This window comes from Pseudophryne corroboree, chromosome 4, assembly GCF_028390025.1.
Source record: "Pseudophryne corroboree isolate aPseCor3 chromosome 4, aPseCor3.hap2, whole genome shotgun sequence".
NCBI lineage: Eukaryota > Metazoa > Chordata > Amphibia > Anura > Myobatrachidae > Pseudophryne > Pseudophryne corroboree.
The window spans coordinates 933,787,797-933,810,625 of NC_086447.1; the positions used below are offsets into that span (position 1 = coordinate 933,787,797).

Sequence of the window (22,829 nt, forward strand, 5' to 3'; positions counted from 1 at the left end):
ATACGTTCAATTTGACGGCTTCTGGAATCCCGGCGTTCAGGATACCAACACTGGAATCCCGACAGCTGGCAATATGGCAGCAGCTGGAATACCAACTCAACACCCGCAGCACTTTGCAAGGATAGTCAGCATACTATCAGTCAGGATGCCACTGTCGGTTGCTGTGTGCATATCAGTGCATCCCGGCCGCCAGTAAATCCTGCTGAACCTATTACTTCTGCCCCACCTGCAGTGCAGCATGGTTTTGCCCAATTGCTAACTTTTTGGCATAAGGGGGGTGTTGGGTAACCGCTTACAGACATAAGAGGAGTGTTGGGTAACCGCTTACTGACATAAGGGTGGTGTTGGGTAACCGCTTACTGACATAAGGGTGGTGTTGGGTAACCGCTTACAGACATAAGGGGGGTGTTGGGTAACCGCTTACTGACATAAGGGTGGTGTTGGGTAACCGCTTACAGACATAAGGAGGGTGTTGGGTAACCGCTTACAGACATAAGTAGGGAGTTGGGTAACCGCTTACAGACATAAGAGGAGTGTTGGGTAACCGCTTACAGACATAAGGGGGGTGTTGGGTAACCGCTTACAGACATAAGGAGGTTGTTGGGTAACCGCTTACAGACATAAGGGGGGTGTTGGGTAGCCGCTTACAGACATAAGTAGGGTGTTGGGTAACCGCTTACAGACATAAGAGGAGTGTTGGGTAACCGCTTACAGACATAAGGGGGGTGTTGGGTAACCGTTTACAGACATAAGGAGGTTGTTGGGTAACCGCTTACAGACATAAGGGGGGTGTTGGGTAGCCGCTTATAGACATAAGGAGGGTGTTGGGTAACCGCTTACAGACATAAGGGGGTGATGGGTAACCGCTTACTGACATAAGGGGGGTGTTGGGTAACCGCTTACAGACATAAGGGGGGTGTTGGGTAACCGCTTACAGACATAAGGGGGTGTTGGGTAACCGCTTACAGACATAAGGGGGGTGTTGGATAACCGCTTACAGACATAAGGAGGGTGTTGGGTAACCACTTACAGACATAAGGGGGTGATGGGTAACCACTTACAGACATAAGGGGGTGTTGGGTAAACACTTACAGACATAAGGAGGGTGTTGGGTAACCGCTTACAGACATAAGGGGGTTGTTGGGTAACTGCTTACAGACATAAGGGGGTGTTGGGTAACCGCTTACAGACATAAGAGGAGTGTTGGGTAACCGCTTACAGACATAAAGGGGGTGTTGGGTAACCGATTACAGACATAAGGGGGGTGTTGGGTAACCGCTTACAGACGTAAGGGGGGTGTTGGCTAACCGCTTACAGACATAAGGGGGGTGTTGGGTAACCGCTTATAGACATAAGGGGGGTCTTGGGTAACCGCTTACAGACATAAGTGGAGTGTTGGGTAACCGCTTACAGACATAAGGGGGGTGTTGGGTAACCGCTTAAAGACATAAGGGGGGTGTTGGGTAACCACTTACAGAAATAAGGTGGGTGTTGGGTAACCGCTTACAGACATAAGGGGGGTGTTGGGTAACCGCTTACAGACATAAGGGGGGTGTTGGGTAACCGCTTACAGACATAAGGGGGTGGTGGGTTACCGCTTACAGACATAAGGGGGGTCTTGGGTAACCGCTTACAGACATAAGGGGAGTGTTGGGTAACCGCTTACAGACATAAGGGGGGTCTTGGGTAACCGCTTACAGACATAAGGGGGGTGTTGGGTAACCGCTTACAGACATAAGGGGGGTCTTGGGTAACCGCTTACAGACATAAGGGGGGTCTTGGGTAACCGCTTACAGACATAAGGGGAGTGTTGGGTAACCGCTTACAGACATAAGGGGGGTCTTGGGTAACCGCTTACAGACATAAGGGGAGTGTTGGGTAACCGCTTACAGACATAAGGGGGGTTGTTGGGTAGCCGCTTACAGACATAAGGGGGGTGTTGGGTAACCGCTTACAGACATAAGGGGGTGTTGGGTAACCGCTTACAGACATAAGGGGGGTGTTGGGTAACCGCTAACAGACATAAGGAGGGTGTTGGGTAACTGCTTACAGACATAAGGGGGATGTTGGCTTTCTGCTTACAGACATAAGGGGGTGTTGGGTAACCGCTTACAGACATAAGGGGGTGTTGGGTAACCGCTTACAGACATAAGGGGGGTGTTGGGTAACCGCTAACAGACATAAGGGGGGTGTTGGGTAACCGCTAACAGACATAAGGGGGGTGTTGGGTAACCGCTTACAGAAATAAAGGGGTGTTGGGTAGCCGCTTACAGACATAAGAGGAGTGTTGGGTAACCGCTTACAGACATAAAGGGGGTGTTGGGTAACCGCTTACAGACATAAGGGGGGTGTTGGGTAACCGCTTACTGACATAAGGAGGGTGTTGGGTAAACAAACACGTATAGACATAAGAGGAGTGTTGGGTAACCGCTTACAGACATAAGGGGGGTGTTGGGTAACCGCTTACAGACATAAGGGGGGTGTTGGGTAACCGCTTACAGACATAAGGGGAGTGTTGGGTAACCGCTTACATACATAAGGGGGGTGTTGGGTAACCGCTTACAGACATAAGGGGGGTGTTGGGTAACCGCTTACAGACATAAGGGGGGTGTTGGGTAACCGCTTACAGACATAAGGGGGGTGTTGGGTAACCGCTTACAGACATAAGGGGGGTCTTGGGTAACCGCTTACAGACATAAGGGGAGTGTTGGGTAACCGCTTACAGACATAAGGGGGGTCTTGGGTAACTGCTTACAGACATAAGGGGGGTGTTGGGTAACCGCTTACAGACATAAGGGGGGTGTTGGGTAACCGCTTACAGACATAAGGGGGGTCTTGGGTAACCGCTTACAGACATAAGGGGAGTGTTGGGTACCGCTTACAGACATAAGGGGGGTCTTGGGTAACCGCTTACAGACATAAGGGGGGTCTTGGGTAACCGCTTACAGACATAAGGGGAGTGTTGGGTAACCGCTTACAGACATAAGGAGGGTCTTGGGTAACCGCTTACTGACATAAGGAGGGTGTTGGGTAACCGCTTACAGACATAAGGAGGGTATTGGGTAACCGCTTACTGACATAAGGAGGGTGTTGGGTAACCGCTTACTGACATAAGGAGGGTGTTGGGTAACCGCTTACTGACATAATGAGGGTGATGGGTAAACACTTTCAGACAAAAGAGGGTATTTGGTAAACATTTGCAGACATTACTGTAAGGTTCTCCCCAATCTGTGGCTGTTTTCTCCAACCCACTGAGCCCCATTACACTGGGGATTGCTGAGTAATTATTATCTCCTGCTCCTGGGGAAAATGGGGGTATTCCGAGTAGAGATGAGCGGGTTCGGTTTCTTTGAATCCGAACCCGCACGAACTTCACTTTTTTTTTCACGGGTCCGAGCGACTCGGATCTTCCCGCCTTGCTCGGTTAACCCGAGCGCGCCCGAACGTCATCATGACGCTGTCGGATTCTCGCGAGACTCGGATTCTATATAAGGAGCCGCGCGTCGCCGCCATTTTCACACGTGCATTGAGATTGATAGGGAGAGGACGTGGCTGGCGTCCTCTCCATTTAGATTAGATTTAGAAGAGAGAGAGAGAGAGAGATTGCTGTGATACTGTAGATTAGAAGAGAGTGCAGAGTGCAGACAGAGTTTAGTGACTGACGACCACAGTGACCAGTGACCACCAGAGACAGTGCAGTTGTTTGTTTTATTTAATATATCCGTTCTCTGCCTGAAAAAAACGATACACAGTCACACAGTGACTCAGTCTGTGTGCACTGCTCAGCCCAGTGTGCTGCACATCAATGTATTGTATATAAAGCTTATAATTGTGGGGGAGACTGGGGAGCACTGCAGGTTGTTATAGCAGGAGCCAGGAGTACATGATAAATAATATTATATTAAAATTAAACAGTGCACACTTTTGCTGCAGGAGTGCCACTGCCAGTGTGACTAGTGGTGACCAGTGCCTGACCACCAGTATATTAGTAGTATTGTATACTATCTCTTTATCAACCAGTCTATATTAGCAGCAGACACAGTACAGTGCGGTAGTTCACGGCTGTGGCTACCTCTGTGTCGGCACTCGGCAGGCAGTCCGTCCATCCATAATTGTATTATAATATATACCACCTAACCGTGGTTTTTTTTTCATTCTTTATACCGTCGTCATACTAGTTGTTACGAGTATACTACTATCTCTTTATCAACCAGTGTACAGTGCGGTAGTTCACGGCTGTGGCTACCTCTGTGTCGGCACTCGGCAGGCAGTCCGTCCAACCATAATTGTATTATAATATATACCACCTAACCGTGGTTTTTTTTTCATTCTTTATACCGTCGTCATACTAGTTGTTACGAGTATACTACTATCTCTTTATCAACCAGTGTACAGTGCGGTAGTTCACGGCTGTGGCTACCTCTGTGTCGGCACTCGGCAGGCAGTCCGTCCAACCATAATTGTATTATATACCACCTAACCGTGGTTTTTTTTTCATTCTTTATACCGTCGTCATACTAGTTGTTACGAGTATACTACTATCTCTTTATCAACCAGTGTACAGTGCGGTAGTTCACGGCTGTGGCTACCTCTGTGTCGGCACTCGGCAGGCAGTCCGTCCAACCATAATTGTATTATATACCACCTAACCGTGGTTTTTTTTTCATTCTTTATACCGTCGTCATACTAGTTGTTACGAGTATACTACTATCTCTTTATCAACCAGTGTACAGTGCGGTAGTTCACGGCTGTGGCTACCTCTGTGTCGGCACTCGGCAGGCAGTCCGTCCAACCATAATTGTATTATAATATATACCACCTAACCGTGGTTTTTTTTTCATTCTTTATACCGTCGTCATACTAGTTGTTACGAGTATACTACTATCTCTTTATCAACCAGTGTACAGTGCGGTAGTTCACGGCTGTGGCTACCTCTGTGTCGGCACTCGGCAGGCAGTCCGTCCATCCATAATTGTATTATATACCACCTAACCGTGGTTTTTTTATACCACCTAACCGTGGCAGTCCGTCCATAATTGTATACTAGTATCCAATCCATCCATCTCCATTGTTTACCTGAGGTGCCTTTTAGTTCTGCCTATAAAATATGGAGAACAAAAAAGTTGAGGTTCCAAAATTAGGGAAAGATCAAGATCCACTTCCACCTCGTGCTGAAGCTGCTGCCACTAGTCATGGCCGAGACGATGAAATGCCAGCAACGTCGTCTGCCAAGGCCGATGCCCAATGTCATAGTACAGAGCATGTCAAATCCAAAACACCAAATATCAGAAAAAAAAGGACTCCAAAACCTAAAATAAAATTGTCGGAGGAGAAGCGTAAACTTGCCAATATGCCATTTACCACACGGAGTGGCAAGGAACGGCTGAGGCCCTGGCCTATGTTCATGGCTAGTGGTTCAGCTTCACATGAGGATGGAAGCACTCAGCCTCTCGCTAGAAAACTGAAAAGACTCAAGCTGGCAAAAGCACCGCAAAGAACTGTGCGTTCTTTGAAATCCCAAATCCACAAGGAGAGTCCAATTGTGTCGGTTGCGATGCCTGACCTTCCCAACACTGGACGTGAAGAGCATGCGCCTTCCACCATTTGCACGCCCCCTGCAAGTGCTGGAAGGAGCACCCGCAGTCCAGTTCCTGATAGTCAGATTGAAGATGTCAGTGTTGAAGTACACCAGGATGAGGAGGATATGGGTGTTGCTGGCGCTGGGGAGGAAATTGACCAGGAGGATTCTGATGGTGAGGTGGTTTGTTTAAGTCAGGCACCCGGGGAGACACCTGTTGTCCGTGGGAGGAATATGGCCGTTGACATGCCAGGTGAAAATACCAAAAAAATCAGCTCTTCGGTGTGGAGGTATTTCACCAGAAATGCGGACAACAGGTGTCAAGCCGTGTGTTCCCTTTGTCAAGCTGTAATAAGTAGGGGTAAGGACGTTAACCACCTCGGAACATCCTCCCTTATACGTCACCTGCAGCGCATTCATAATAAGTCAGTGACAAGTTCAAAAACTTTGGGTGACAGCGGAAGCAGTCCACTGACCAGTAAATCCCTTCCTCTTGTAACCAAGCTCACGCAAACCACCCCACCAACTCCCTCAGTGTCAATTTCCTCCTTCCCCAGGAATGCCAATAGTCCTGCAGGCCATGTCACTGGCAAGTCTGACGAGTCCTCTCCTGCCTGGGATTCCTCCGATGCATCCTTGCGTGTAACGCCTACTGCTGCTGGCGCTGCTGTTGTTGCCGCTGGGAGTCGATGGTCATCCCAGAGGGGAAGTCGTAAGCCCACTTGTACTACTTCCAGTAAGCAATTGACTGTTCAACAGTCCTTTGCGAGGAAGATGAAATATCACAGCAGTCATCCTACTGCAAAGCGGATAACTGAGGCCTTGGCATCCTGGGTGGTGAGAAACGTGGTTCCGGTATCCATCATTACTGCAGAGCCAACTAGAGACTTGTTGGAGGTACTGTGTCCCCGGTACCAAATACCATCTAGGTTCCATTTCTCTAGGCAGGCGATACCGAAAATGTACACAGACCTCAGAAAAAGAGTCACCAGTGTCCTAAAAAATGCAGCTGTACCCAATGTCCACTTAACCACGGACATGTGGACAAGTGGAGCAGGGCAGGGTCAGGACTATATGACTGTGACAGCCCACTGGGTAGATGTATGGACTCCCGCCGCAAGAACAGCAGCGGCGGCACCAGTAGCAGCATCTCGCAAACGCCAACTCTTTCCTAGGCAGGCTACGCTTTGTATCACCGCTTTCCAGAATACGCACACAGCTGAAAACCTCTTACGGCAACTGAGGAAGATCATCGCGGAATGGCTTACCCCAATTGGACTCTCCTGTGGATTTGTGGCATCGGACAACGCCAGCAATATTGTGTGTGCATTAAATCTGGGCCAATTCCAGCACGTCCCATGTTTTGCACATACCTTGAATTTGGTGGTGCAGAATTTTTTAAAAAACGACAGGGGAGTGCAAGAGATGCTGTCGGTGGCCAGAAGAATTGCGGGACACTTTCGGCGTACAGGCACCACGTACAGAAAACTGGAGCACCACCAAAAACTACTGAACCTGCCCTGCCATCATCTGAAGCAAGAAGTGGTAACGAGGTGGAATTCAACCCTCTATATGCTTCAGAGGTTGGAGGAGCAGCAAAAGGCCATTCAAGCCTATACAATTGAGCACGATATAGTAGGTGGAATGCACCTGTCTCAAGTGCAGTGGAGAATGATTTCAACGTTGTGCAAGGTTCTGATGCCCTTTGAACTTGCCACACGTGAAGTCAGTTCAGACACTGCCAGCCTGAGTCAGGTCATTCCCCTCATCAGGCTTTTGCAGAAGAAGCTGGAGGCATTGAAGGAGGAGCTAACACGGAGCGATTCCGCTAGGCATGTGGGACTTGTGGATGCAGCCCTTAATTCGCTTAACAAGGATTCACGGGTGGTCAATCTGTTGAAATCAGAGCACTACATTTTGGCCACCGTGCTCGATCCTAGATTTAAAGCCTACCTTGGATCTCTCTTTCCGGCAGACACAGGTCTGCTGGGGTTGAAAGACCTGCTGGTGACAAAATTGTCAAGTCAAGCGGAACGCGACCTGTCAACATCTCCTCCTTCACATTCTCCCGCAACTGGGGGTGCGAGGAAAAGGCTCAGAATTCCGAGCCCACCCGCTGGCGGTGATGCAGGGCAGTCTGGAGCGACTGCTGATGCTGACATCTGGTCCGGACTGAAGGACCTGACAACGATTACGGACATGTCGTCTACTGTCACTGCATATGATTCTCTCAACATTGATAGAATGGTGGAGGATTATATGAGTGACCGCATCCAAGTAGGCACGTCACACAGTCCGTACTTATACTGGCAGGAAAAAGAGGCAATTTGGAGGCCCTTGCACAAACTGGCTTTATTCTACCTAAGTTGCCCTCCCACAAGTGTGTACTCCGAAAGAGTGTTTAGTGCCGCCGCTCACCTTGTCAGCAATCGGCGTACGAGGTTACATCCAGAAAATGTGGAGAAGATGATGTTCATTAAAATGAATTATAATCAATTCCTCCGCGGAGACATTGACCAGCAGCAATTGCCTCCACAAAGTACACAGGGAGCTGAGATGGTGGATTCCAGTGGGGACGAATTGATAATCTGTGAGGAGGGGGATGTACACGGTGATATATCGGAGGGTGAAGATGAGGTGGACATCTTGCCTCTGTAGAGCCAGTTTGTGCAAGGAGAGATTAATTGCTTCTTTTTTGGGGGGGGTCCAAACCAACCCGTCATATCAGTCACAGTCGTGTGGCAGACCCTGTCACTGAAATGATGGGTTGGTTAAAGTGTGCATGTCCTGTTTTGTTTATACAACATAAGGGTGGGTGGGAGGGCCCAAGGATAATTCCATCTTGCACCTCTTTTTTCTTTTCTTTTTCTTTGCATCATGTGCTGATTGGGGAGGGTTTTTTGGAAGGGACATCCTGCGTGACACTGCAGTGACACTCCTAGATGGGCCCGGTGTTTGTGTCGGCCACTAGGGTCGCTAATCTTACTCACACAGCTACCTCATTGCGCCTCTTTTTTTCTTTGCGTCATGTGCTGTTTGGGGAGGGTTTTTTGGAAGGGACATCCTGCGTGACACTGCAGTGCCACTCCTAGATGTGCCCGGTGTTTGTGTCGGCCACTAGGGTCGCTAATCTTACTCACACAGCTACCTCATTGCGCCTCTTTTTTTCTTTGCGTCATGTGCTGTTTGGGGAGGGTTTTTTGGAAGGGACATCCTGCGTGACACTGCAGTGCCACTCCTAGATGTGCCCGGTGTTTGTGTCGGCCACTAGGGTCGCTAATCTTACTCACACAGTCAGCTACCTCATTGCGCCTCTTTTTTTCTTTGCGTCATGTGCTGTTTGGGGAGGGTTTTTTGGAAGGGCCATCCTGCGTGACACTGCAGTGCCACTCCTAGATGGGCCCGGTGTTTGTGTCGGCCACTAGGGTCGCTAATCTTACTCACACAGCTACCTCATTGCGCCTCTTTTTTTCTTTGCGTCATGTGCTGTTTGGGGAGGGTTTTTTGGAAGGGACATCCTGCGTGACACTGCAGTGCAACTCCTAGATGGGCCCGGTGTTTGTGTCGGCCACTAGGGTCGCTTATCTTACTCACACAGCGACCTCGGTGCAAATTTTAGGACTAAAAATAATATTGTGAGGTGTGAGGTATTCAGAATAGACTGAAAATGAGTGTAAATTATGGTTTTTGAGGTTAATAATACTTTGGGATCAAAATGACCCCCAAATTCTATGATTTAAGCTGTTTTTTAGTGTTTTTGGAAAAAAACACCCGAATCCAAAACACACCCGAATCCGACAAAAATAATTCGGTGAGGTTTTGCCAAAACGCGTTCGAACCCAAAACACGGCCGCGGAACCGAACCCAAAACCAAAACACAAAACCCGAAAAATTTCAGGCGCTCATCTCTAATTCCGAGTTGATCGCTCGCTGTTTTTAGCAGCCGTGCAAACGCTATGCTGCCTCCCACTGGGAGTGTGTTTTAGTTTAGCAGAAGTGCGAACGAAAGGATCGCAGAGTGGCTACAAAATTTTGTGCAGTTTCTGAGTAGCTTTAGACCTACTCAGCGCTTGCGATCACTTCAGACTGTTCAGTTCCTGTTTTGACGTCACGAACACGCCCTGCGTTCGCCCAGCCATGCCTGCGTTTTTCCTTGCACGCCTGCGTTTTTCCGAACACTCCCTGAAAACGGTCAGTTGATACCCAGAAACGCCCACTTCATGCCAATCACTCTGCGGCCAGCAGTGCGACTGAAAAGCTTCGCTAGACCCTGTGTGAAACTACATCGTTTGTTGTAATAGTACGTCACGCGTGCGCATTGCGCCGCATACCCATACGCAGAACTGCCTTTTTTGCCTGGGCATGTGCATACTGGTGGGTGTCCTTATTCTTACATGTGCACACTGGCGGGTGTCCTTATTCTGGGCATGTGTACACTGGCGGGTGTCCTTATTCTGGGCATGTGTACACTGGCGGGTGTCCTTATTCTGGGCATGTGTACACTGGCGGGTGTCCTTATTCTGGGCATGTGCACACTGGCGGGTGTCCTTATTCTGGGCATGTGTACACTGGCGGGAGTCCTTATTCTGGACATGTGCACACTGGCAGGTGTCCTTATTCTGGGCATGCGCATACTGGTGGGTGTCCTTATTCTGGGCATGTGTACACTGGCGGGTGTCCTTATTCTGGGCATGCGCATACTGGTGGGTGTCCTTATTCTGGGCATGTGCACACTGGCGGGTGTCCTTATTCTGGGCATGTGCACACTGGCAGGAGTCCTTATTCTGGGCATGTGTACACTGGCGGGTGTCCTTATTCTGGGCATGTGTACACTGGCGGGTGTCCTTATTCTGGGCATGTGTACACTGGCGGGTGTCCTTATTCTGGACATGTGTACACTGGCGGGTGTCCTTATTCTGGGCATGCGCACACTGGTGGGTGTCCTTATTCTGGGCATGTGTACACTGGCGAGTGTCCTTATTCTGGGCATGTGCACATTGGTGGATGTCCTTATTCTGGACATGTGTACACTGGCGGGTGTCCTTATTCTGGGCATGTGTACACTGGCGGGTGTCCTTATTCTGGGCATGCGCACACTGGCGGGAGTCCTTATTTTGGGCATGTGCACACTGGCGGGTGTCCTTATTCTGGGCATGTGTACACTGGCGGGTGTCCTTATTCTGGGCATGTGTACACTGGCGGATGTCCTTATTCTGGACATGTGTACACTGGCGGGTGTCCTTATTCTGGGCATGCGCACACTGGTGGGTGTCCTTATTCTGGGCATGTGTACACTGGCGAGTGTCCTTATTCTGGGCATGTGCACATTGGTGGGTGTCCTTATTCAGGACATGTGTACACTGGCGGGTGTACTTATTCTGGGCATGCGCACACTGGCGGGAGTCCTTATTTTGGGCATGTGCACACTGGCGGGTGTCCTTATTCTGGGCATGTGCACACTGGCGGGTGTCCTAATTCTGGGCATGTGCACACTGGCGGGTGTCCTAATTCTGGGCATGTGCACACTGACGAGTGTCCTTATTCTGGGCATGTGCACACTGGCGGGTGTCCTTATACTGGGCATGTGTACACTGGCGGGAGTCCTTATTCTGGGCATGTGCACACTGGCGGGTGTCCTTATTCTGGGCATGTGCACACTGGCGGGTGTTCTTATTCTGGGCATGTGTACACTGGCGGGTGTCCTTATTCTGGGCATGTGCACACTGGCGGGTGTCCTTATTCTGGGCATGTGCACACTGGCGGGTGTCCTTATTCTGGGCATGTGCACACTGGCGGGTGTCCTTATTCTGGGCATGTGCACACTGGCGGGTGTCCTGGCGGGTGTCCTTATTCTGGGCATGTGCACACTGGCGGGTGTCCTTATTCTGGGCATGTGCACACTGGCGGGTGTCCTTATTCTGGGCATGTGCACACTGGCGGGTGTCCTTATTCTGGGAATGTGCACACTGGCGGGTGTTCTTATTCTGGGAATGTGTACACTGGCGGGTGTCCTTATTCTGGGCATGTGCACACTGGCGGGTGTCCTTATTCTGGGCATGTGCACACTGGCGGGTGTCCTTATTCTGGGCATGTGTAAACTGGCGGGTGTCCTTATTCTGAGCATGCGTACACTGGCGGGTGTCCTTATTCTGGGCATGTGTACACTGGCGGGTGTCCTTATTCTGGGCATGTGTAAACTGGCAGATGTACTAATTCGGGGCATGTGCACACTGGCGGGAGTCCTTATTCTGGGCATGTGTACACTGGCGGGTGTCCTTATTCTGAGCATGCGTACACTGGCGGGTGTCCTTATTCTGGGCATGTGCACACTGGCGGGTGTCCTTATTCTGGGCATGTGTACACTGGTAGATGTACTTATTCGGGGCATGTGCACACTGGCGGGAGTCCTTATTCTGGGCATGTGTACACTGGCGGGTGTCCTTATTCTGGGCATGTGTACACTGGCGGGTGTCCTTATTCTGGGCATGTGTACACTGGCGGGTGTCCTTATTCTGGGCATGTGTAAACTGGCAGGTGTCCTTATTCTGAGCATGCGTACACTGGCGGGTGTCCTTATTCTGGGCATGTGTACACTGGCGGGTGTCCTTATTCTGGGCATGTGTACACTGGCAGATGTACTTATTCGGGGCATGTGCACACTGGCGGGTGTCCTTATTCTGGGCATGTGCACACTGGCGGGTGTCCTTATTCTGGGCATGTGTACACTGGCGGGTGTCCTTATTCTGGGCATGTGCACATGGCGGGTGTCCTTATTCTGGGCATGTGTACACTGGCGGGTGTCCTTATTCTGAGCATGCGTACACTGGCGGGTGTCCTTATTCTGGGCATGTGCACACTGGCGGGTGTCCTTATTCTGGGCATGTGTACACTGGCGGGTGTCCTTATTCTGAGCATGCGTACAGTGGCCGGTGTCCTTATTCTGGGCATGTGCACACTGGCGGGTGTCCTTATTCTGGGCATGTGTAAACTGGCAGGTGTCCTTATTCTGAGCATGCGTACACTGGCGGGTGTCCTTATTCTGGGCATGTGCACACTGGCGGGTGTCCTTATTCTGGGCATGTGTACACTGGCAGATGTACTTATTTCGGGCATGTGCACACTGGCGGGTGTCCTTATTCTGGGCATGCGCACACCGGCGGGAGTCCTTATTCTGGGCATGTGCACACTGGCGGGTGTTCTTATTCTGGGCATGTGCACACTGGCGGGTGTCCTTATACTGGGCATGTGCACACTGGCGGGTGTCCTTATTCTGGACATGTGTACACTGGCGGGTGTCCTTATTCTGGGCATGCGCACACTGGTGGGTGTCCTTATTCTGGGCATGTGTACACTGGCGGGTGTCCTTATTCTGGGCATGTGCACATTGGTGGGTGTCCTTATTCTGGACATGTGTACACTGGCGGGTGTCCTTATTCTGGGCATGCGCACACTGGTGGGTGTCCTTATTCTGGGCATGTGTACACTGGCGGGTGTCCTTATTCTGGGCATGTGCACACTGGTGGGTGTCCTTATTCTGGGCATGTGTACACTGGTGGGTGTCCTTATTCTGGGCATGTGTACACTGGCGGGTGTCCTTATTCTGGACATGTGTACACTGGCGGGTGTTCTTATTCTGGGCATGTGCACACTGGCGGGTGTCCTTATACTGGGCATGTGCACACTGGCGGGTGTCCTTATTCTGGGCATGTGCACACTGGCGGGAGTCCTTATTCTGGGCATGTGTACACTGGCGGGTGTCCTTATTCTGAGCATGCGTACACTGGCGGGTGTCCTTATTCTGGGCATGTGTACACTGGCGGGTGTCCTTATTCTGGGCATGTGTACACTGGCAGATGTACTTATTCGGGGCATGTGCACACTGGCGGGTGTCCTTATTCTGGGCATGTGCACACTGGCGGGTGTCCTTATTCTGGGCATGTGTGCACTGGTGGGTGTCCTTATTCTGGGCATGTGCACATGGCGGGTGTCCTTATTCTGGGCATGTGTACACTGGCGGGTGTCCTTATTCTGAGCATGCGTACACTGGCGGGTGTCCTTATTCTGGGCATGTGCACACTGGCGGGTGTCCTTATTCTGGGCATGTGTACACTGGCGGGTGTCCTTATTCTGAGCATGCGTACACTGGCGGGTGTCCTTATTCTGGGCATGTGCACACTGGCGGGTGTCCTTATTCTGGGCATGTGCACACTGGCGGGTGTCCTTATTCTGGGCATGTGTAAACTGGCAGGTGTCCTTATTCTGAGCATGCGTACACTGGCGGGTGTCCTTATTCTGGGCATGTGCACACTGGCGGGTGTCCTTATTCTGGGCATGTGTACACTGGCAGATGTACTTATTTCGGGCATGTGCACACTGGCGGGTGTCCTTATTCTGGGCATGCGCACACTGGCGGGAGTCCTTATTCTGGGCATGTGCACACTGGCGGGTGTTCTTATTCTGGGCATGTGCACACTGGCGGGTGTCCTTATACTGGGCATGTGCACACTGGCGGGTGTCCTTATTCTGGACATGTGTACACTGGCGGGTGTCCTTATTCTGGGCATGCGCACACTGGTGGGTGTCCTTATTCTGGGCATGTGTACACTGGCGGGTGTCCTTATTCTTGGCATGTGCACATTGGTGGGTGTCCTTATTCTGGACATGTGTACACTGGCGGGTGTCCTTATTCTGGGCATGCGCACACTGGTGGGTGTCCTTATTCTGGGCATGTGTACACTGGCGGGTGTCCTTATTCTGGGCATGTGCACACTGGTGGGTGTCCTTATTCTGGGCATGTGTACACTGGCGGGTGTCCTTATTCTGGGCATGTGTACACTGGCGGGTGTCCTTATTCTGGACATGTGTACACTGGCGGGTGTTCTTATTCTGGGCATGTGCACACTGGCGGGTGTCCTTATACTGGGCATGTGCACACTGGCGGGTGTCCTTATTCTGGGCATGTGCACACTGGCGGGAGTCCTTATTCCGGGCATGTGTACAATGGCGGGTGTCCTTATTCTGAGCATGCGTACACTGGCGGGTGTCCTTATTCTGGGCATGTGCACACTGGCGGGTGTCCTTATTCTGAGCATGCGTACACTGGCGGGTGTCCTTATTCTGGGCATGTGCACACTGGCGGGTGTCCTTATTCTGGGCATGTGTACACTGGCGGGTGTCCTTATTCTGGGCATGTGTAAACTGGCAGGTGTCCTTATTCTGAGCATGCGTACACTGGCGGGTGTCCTTAATCTGGGCATGTGCACACTGGCGGGTGTCCTTATTCTGGGCATGTGTACACTGGCAGATGTACTTATTTCGTGCATGTGCACACTGGCGGGTGTCCTTATTCTGGGCATGCGCACACTGGCGGGTGTTCTTATTCTGGGCATGTGCACACTGGCGGGTGTCCTTATACTGGGCATGTGCACACTGGCGGGTGTCCTTATTCTGGACATGTGTACACTGGCGGGTGTCCTTATTCTGGGCATGCGCACACTGGTTGGTGTCCTTATTCTGGGCATGTGTACACTGGCGAGTGTCCTTTTTCTGGGCATGTGCACATTGGTGGGTGTCCTTATTCTGGACATGTGTACACTGGCGGGTGTCCTTATTCTGGGCATGCGCACACTGGTGGGTGTCCTTATTCTGGGCATGTGTACACTGGCGAGTGTCCTTATTCTGGGCATGTGTACACTGGCGGGTGTCCTTATTCTGGGCATGTGCACACTGGTGGGTGTCCTTATTCTGGGCATGTGTACACTGGCGGGTGTCCTTATTCTGGGCATGTGTACACTGGCGGGTGTCCTTATTCTGGACATGTGTACACTGGCGGGTGTTCTTATTCTGGGCATGTGCACACTGGCGGGTGTCCTTATACTGGGCATGTGCACACTGGCGGGTGTCCTTATTCTGGGCATGTGTACACTGGCGGGAGTCCTTATTCTGGGCATGTGCACACTGGCGGGTGTCCTTATTCTGGGCATGTGTACACTGGCAGATGTCCTTATTCTGCACATGTGTACACTCTACGGGTGTCCTTATTCTGGGCATGTGCACACTGGCGGGTGTCTTTATTCTGGACATGTGTATACTGGCGGGTGTCCTTATTCTGGGCATGTGTACACTGGCAGATGTCCTTATTCTGGACATGTGTACACTGGCGGGTGTCCTTATTCTGGGCATGTGTACACTGGCGGGTGTCCTTATTCTGGGCATGTGCACACTGGCGGGTGTTCTTATTCTGGGCATGTGTACACTGGCAGATGTCCTTATTCTGGGCATGTGCACACTGGCGGGTGTCCTTATTCTGGGCATGTGTACACTGGCAGATGTCCTTATTCTGGACATGTGCACACTGGCGGGTGTCCTTATACTGGGCATGTGTACACTGGCAGGTGTCCTTATTCTGGGCATGTGCACACTGGCGGGTGTCCTTATTCTGGGCATGTGTACACTGGCAGATGTCCTTATTCTGGGCATGTGCACACTGGCGGGTGTCCTTATTCTGGGCATGTGTACACTGGCAGATGTCCTTATTCTGGACATGTGCACACCGGCGGGTGTCCTTATACTGGGCATGTGTACACTGGCTGGTGTCCTTATTCTGGGCATGCGCACACTGGCAGATGTCCTTATTCTGGGCATGCGTACACTGGCGGGTGTCCTTATTCTGGGCATGCGCACACTGGCGGGTGTCCTTATTCTGGGCATGTGCACACTGGCGGGTGTCCTTATTCTGGGCATGTGCACACTGGCGGGTGTCCTTATTCTGGGCATGTGCACACTGGCGGGTGTCCTTATTCTGGGCATGTGCACACTGGCGGGAGTCCTTATGTCCTTATTCTGGGCATGTGCACACTGGCGGGTGTCCTTATTCTGGGTGTGCACACTGGCGGCTGTCCTTATTCTGGGCATGTGCACACTGGCGGGTGTCCTTATTCTGGGCATGTGCACACTGGCAGGTGTCCTTATTCTGGGCATGTGCACACTGGCATGATTCCACCACAGCACCGGCACCAGATGGATTGGTCTGTGTCCCCTCGATAGCAGAGGAGGCGCCACTAGCCTCCCACCCCCACAGGTACCAACCATTGACGGATAACTGTAAGTTACTTTTTCTAATGTACTATACTGTGCTCCTGAAAAGAGACAAATCTATAGTATAACAATGACAGCGTATATACCATGTGCTGTATTCTATTTCACCAACCCCACATTACTGTACTTGGGTATTCCTTTCAAAAGTGAACATAGGGCCTTATTGACAAGTGTATGCCCATTGCGAATGCGCAGGATTCATACTGCGCGTGCAGTGAGTTGCGATTGCATCTCACTAATACGAATGCCTCTGAACAGTCACAGGTGTTCACAGGGTCAGGGGGGCGGGGCAAAGCAGCGTTGCAGGGGCAGCGAGTCGGCACAGCGGGGGGGGGGGTAGCATAAGAAACGGGAGTGCTTTTGGGGTGGCCGCATAACGCCTTACGCGGCCGCTGCGAGCAGGAAAATGGTTGCGGCCCCCATCATGTGACTACACCATCCAACGCTGCTAAAATTACTGGTAAAATTGGTGTGTCGCCATTTTCCCTGTGTTTTGCGCATGTACAGCAGAAAAATCACTGGGAAAATGGTTGCCACACCATTTTTCCGGAGATTTACGCATGCGCTGTAGACTCTGGGACAGCTGCCGCCGGCTAGAGAGGAGGGGGCCATAGACGGAGCCTGCACACGGGCCTCCTTTGCCGGGTACCCCAGTATCTGCCAGCTGCTCCACTCTCCCCTCCCCCCTGCCAGCTGCTCCACTCTCCCCTCCCCCCTGCTCCTTCGTACCGCCCCGCCTTGCCCAGTCCGCCACATACTTACCGTGTTCCCGGCTGCGCATTCCTCCGCTCCTGCTAGACTAGGGTCTTTCAGGTCTGCCTAGCAGGGGCACATGTTGGAGACGGGACGGACCTTAGCGTGGTATTATATAGATTTACGTACAGTCTGTACATCTATAAGATATTGCACGTGTGTCACATAGGCTTGGTAGATAAGGGGTTAATGCTGGCATCCTTTTTAGTAGTTAATAAAGTAAATCTGAGGCAGGATGAAGCCGCGAATCTAAGCAGGATACGGTTTGCTAAGTTCAGAAATATTTTTTTTTATTGAAAAATATATAATTTTCTAATTAGATTTTTTTTTAGAGGCCCTGGAAACAAATATTACAATCATTTTTAGCATTTAGGTGGTCATTCCAGGTTGTTCGCTCGCCAGCAGTTTTTAGCAGCCGTGCAAACGCTATGCCGCCTCCCACTGGGAGTGTATTTTAGCTTAGCAGAAGTGCGAACGAAAGGATCGCAGAGCGGCTACAAAATAATTTTGTGCAGTTTCAGAGTAGCTCAAAACCTACTCAGCGCTTGCGATCACTTCAGTCTGTTTAGTTCCCGTTTTGACGTCACAAACACGCCCTGCGCTCGCCTAGCCACGCCTGCGTTTTTCCTGGCACGCCTGCGTTTTTCCGAACACTCCCTGAAAACGGTCAGTTGACGCCCAGAAACGCCCTCTTCCTGTCAATCACTCTGCGGCTGCCTGTGCGACTGAAAAGCTTTGCTAGACCCTGTGCAAAACGACATCGTTTGTTGTAATAGTACGCCGCGCGTGTGCATTGCGCCGCATAGGCATGCGCAGAAGTGCCTTTTTTTGCCTCATCGCTGCACAGCGAACGAATGCAGCTAGCGATCAACTCGGAATGACCCCCTTAGAGTTCTCTTTGGTGTCGAGACCACACAAGGCATGATGACTGTCCGTACACTTACCTGCCGGGATTCTCATGTAATATCCCCCACAACACTGATGGTCAGGTTGAATAACGTGTATTTGACCAGCACAACAAATATGGGGAGAATCGTCGCTGGATACAATGTATTCCTCCTCGTAGCATTCATATCCATCTCTTCTGTCATGCAAAACACCCCGGCAACATACCTGTCATAGGGAACACAGAGCGTCAGGCTGAGAGAGGCATTACAGCCGGTGACCGCCGGGGACTACGCTACAGGCAACGATCACAACGCATTATGTTAATATGTTTCAGTAAATGAATCACCACAATTTTGTAGGAGTTAAAGATTTCTAAAAGCTTTAAAATAAGTTGTAGGATATTAATAAAAGTGGAACCAAGATTGAATCTGTATAAAGTTGCTCTGCGGCTATATACTCATAGTAACCGAGAACACACCGAGGGGCGTATTTATCACCACCCGCACCAGCGTGATAATTACACCCCAACTCACAACGCGGTAATACCCAGAAGCAAATGGATAGCTAGTTTTGACCCAATTTGGTGCCGCATCAGCAGGATTATTATTATTTATTATTATCCTTTATTTATATGGCGCCACAAGGGTTCCGCAGCGCCCAATTACAGAGTACATAAACAAATATTCAAACATGAAAACAGCAACTTACAGCTGAAGACAATATAGGACAAGTACAGGGTAAATAAACATAGCTACATCAGCAGATGACACTGGAATAAGTATCAGGTGGCAGAAGACTGCTGGAGTTGGTGCAATGGAAGATTATTAAAGTAAGAAAAAGGATAGTCACATGAGAGAAGAGGGCCCTGCTCGTGAGAGCTTACATTCTAAAGGGGAGGGGTAGACAGACAGGGGTGACACAGATGGGGTACATAGAGAGCGTGAAACAGAGGGTTAGGATGAGATTTGGCTGGGTTTGGTGAAGAAGTGGGTCTTGGATACAAGGCTAATGAACTGTAACACTAGTAGTTATGGAGACTCGTGAACATGAAATGGAACAATGAATATACAGTGAGTGGTATACCTCCTGTGTGCAAACTCTGGCAGCCTTAGTATAGCAAAAGAAAAGGAGTCACACCTTATAACCATGCAAATTAAAAGTAAAATGGTTTCAATAACATAACATGGGAGCTTCCAGTAAACATCATGTAATACAGTATAAAATAGCTATAACATCAGATCACTATTTATGGGGGTGGCTGCGTGCCGGAGCGTAGGAACGAAAATTTTCATGGGGGGGGGGGGGGGGGGGGGGGCAAAGGCCAAGGACTAATATAGGGCTTGGAGCTCCTTTTTCTCGACTTTGGTATCTCATTTTATGACAGTTGTCACAGTGACTGTAGATATACAAAGATTCCCGATCCTATTGTCAGGTTTACAAGAGATTGTTTGGTTTGGAGAGATCTGGGGTTTGGTACGGATGTCTGCTTAGCATGCAGGAAACTAGGTGGATGTATGTAATTCCTCCTCATAGAATACCTGTACCGAGGATGATGATAAGAGATACTTGGAGAAACTCTAGCTTGAGAGAATCCGCTGCTTCATAAGATTAAGCTACTGGCCTGATCCTGAGGATAGGACAGGAGCAGACCGAGTCTTCAGAAGTGCAAGACAAGACATATACACAGTGTCTGTAACTGGAACAACTAGAATACTAGAGCCAGACTGGACCAGAGTAGCTTGACACTATGGTACCGGGCTTGAACTATATGGCTTGGTACAGTGGAACCAGGCTTGAACCAGTATGGCTTGGCACAATGGAACCGGGCTTGAACCAGTTTGGCTTGGTACAGTGGAAACAGGCTTGAACCAGTATGGCTTGGTGCAGTGGAACCAGCCTTGAACCAGTATGGCTTGGTACAATGGAAATGGGCTTGAACCAGTATGTCTTGGTACAATGGAACGGGGCTTCAACCAGTATGGCTTGGTACAGTGGAATCAGGCTTGAACCAGTATGGCTTGGTACAATTGAACCGGGCTTGAACCAGTATGGCTTGGTACAATGGAAATGGGCTTAAACCAGTATGTCTTGGTACAATGGAACTAGGCTTGAACCAGTATGGCTTGGTACATTGGAACCGGGCTTGAACCAGTATGGCTTGGTACAGTGGAATCAGGCTTGAACCAGTATGGCTTGGTACAGTGGAACCAGGCTTGAACCAGTATGGCTTGGTACAGTGGTACCAGCCTTGAACCAGTATGGCTTGGTACAATGTAAATGGGCTTGAACCAGTATGTCTTGGTACAATGGAACGGGGCTTGAACCAGTATGGCTTGGTACAGTGGAATCAGGCTTGAACCAGTATGGCTTGGTACAATTGAACTGGGCTTGAACCAGTATGGCTTGGTACAATGGAAATGGGCTTGAACCAGTATGTCTTGGTACAATGGAACTAGGCTTGAACCAGTATGGCTTGGTACATTGGAACCGGGCTTGAACCAGTATGGCTTGGTACAGTGGAATCAGGCTTGAACCAGTATGGCTTGGTACAGTGGAACCAGCCTTGAACCAGTATGGCTTGGTACAATGGAAATGGGCTTGAACCAGTATGTCTTGGTACAATGGAACGGGGCTTGAACCAGTATGGCTTGGTACAGTGGAATCAGGCTTGAACCAGTATGGCTTGGTACAATGGAAATGGGCTTGAACCAGTATGTCTTGGTAAAATGGAACTAGGCTTGAACCAGTATGGCTTGGTACATTGGAACCGGGCTTGAACCAGTATGGCTTGGTACAGTGGAATCAGGCTTGAACCAGTATGGCTTGGTACAGTGGAATCAGGCTTGAACCAGTATGGCTTGGTACAGTGGAATCAGGCTTGAACCAGTATGGCTTGGTACAGTGGAACCAGCCTTGAACCAGTATGGCTTGGTACAATGGAAATGGGCTTGAACCAGTATGTCTTGGTACAGTGGAATCAGGCTTGAACCAGTATGGCTTGGTACAATTGAACTGGGCTTGAACCAGTATGGCTTGGTACAATGGAAATGGGCTTGAACCAGTATGGCTTGGTACAATGGAACTAGGCTTGAACCAGTATGGCTTGGTACAGTGGAATCAGGCTTGAACCAGTATGGCTTGGTACAGTGGAATCAGGCTTGAACCAGTATGGCTTGGTACAGTGGAATCAGGCTTGAACCAGTATGGCTTGGTACAGTGGAACCAGCCTTGAACCAGTATGGCTTGGTACAATGGAAATGGGCTTGAACCAGTATGTCTTGGTACAATGGAACGGGGCTTGAACCAGTATGGCTTGGTACAGTGGAATCAGGCTTGAACCAGTATGGCTTGGTACAATTGAACTGGGCTTGAACCAGTATGGCTTGGTACAATGGAAATGGGCTTGAACCAGTATGGCTTGGTACAATGGAACTAGGCTTGAACCAGTATGGCTTGGTACATTGGAACCGGGCTTGAACCAGTATGGCTTGGTACAGTGGAATCAGGCTTGAACCAGTATGGCTTGGTACAGTGGAATCAGGCTTGAACCAGTATGGCTTGGTACAGTGGAACCAGGCTTGAACCAGTATGGCTTGGTATAATGGAACTGGGCATGCCATGAACCAGTATGGCTTAGTACAATAGATTTGGCCTGGACTGGAATAACTGAGCACAAGGGATCCGGGCTGGACCGGGATAGCTTGGCACACTGAATCCAGGCTGGACCGGAATAGCTTAACACAATGGATCCAGGCTGGACCAGCATAGCTTGGCACAAATGATCCGGGCTGGACCGTAATTGCTTGGCACAATGGATCCAGGCTGGACCGTAATTTCTTGGCACAATGGATCCAGGCTGGATTGGAATAGCTTGGTACAAAGGATCCAGACTGGACTTGAATGGCTTGGCACAATGGCTCTGGGGTGGACCGGAATAGCTTGGCACAATGGATCCGGGCTGGACCGGAATAGCTTGGCACAATGAATCCAGGCTGGACCGGAATAGCTTGGCACAATGGCTCTGGGGTGGACTGGAATAGCTTGGCACAATGGATCCAGACTGGTCCAGAATAGCTTGGCACAATGGATCCGGACTGGACCGGAATGGCTTAGTAGAATAGATCTGGGCTAGACCAGAATGGCTTAGTACAATGGAACCATGCTGTATCCAGTATAGCTTGGTACAAGGCACAGCTACACTACTCTAGCTGGACAATGAGATGACACTGAGATGCAGATACACAGGGAGACCTGGTAAATGGAGCTACAGGACACCTGAAGACAAATGTTGCTCTGACTCCCTCTGAGCGTCAGAAGGTGCTTTTATCTCACTTGCTTGTATCCCATTGGTGGACATGGTCAGCTGGTCAGAAGAGATTAGAATCCGATTAGTTCATCTGCGGTCAGCTGACCGGGATCAAGATGGTGGTGCCCAGTGGACAGAGCCGGCTGGAGGACACACATGGAGATGCCGGGATTGACTGGAGAGAAGGCTGACAGACACTCCAAGAGC

At 50.3% G+C, this 22,829-nt stretch overlaps 1 protein-coding gene across 1 annotated transcript in view; it reads right to left on the reverse strand.

The window, feature by feature from the left end:
• Positions 1 to 22,829, reverse strand: part of USH2A (usherin) — a 1,656,840-nt gene that overhangs the window by 363,350 nt on the left and 1,270,661 nt on the right. The window contains exon 51 of the mRNA XM_063919430.1: positions 18,373 to 18,541. Within this exon, the coding sequence (XP_063775500.1) occupies positions 18,373 to 18,541 (169 nt within the window). The remainder of the gene's footprint in view (positions 1 to 18,372; positions 18,542 to 22,829) is intronic.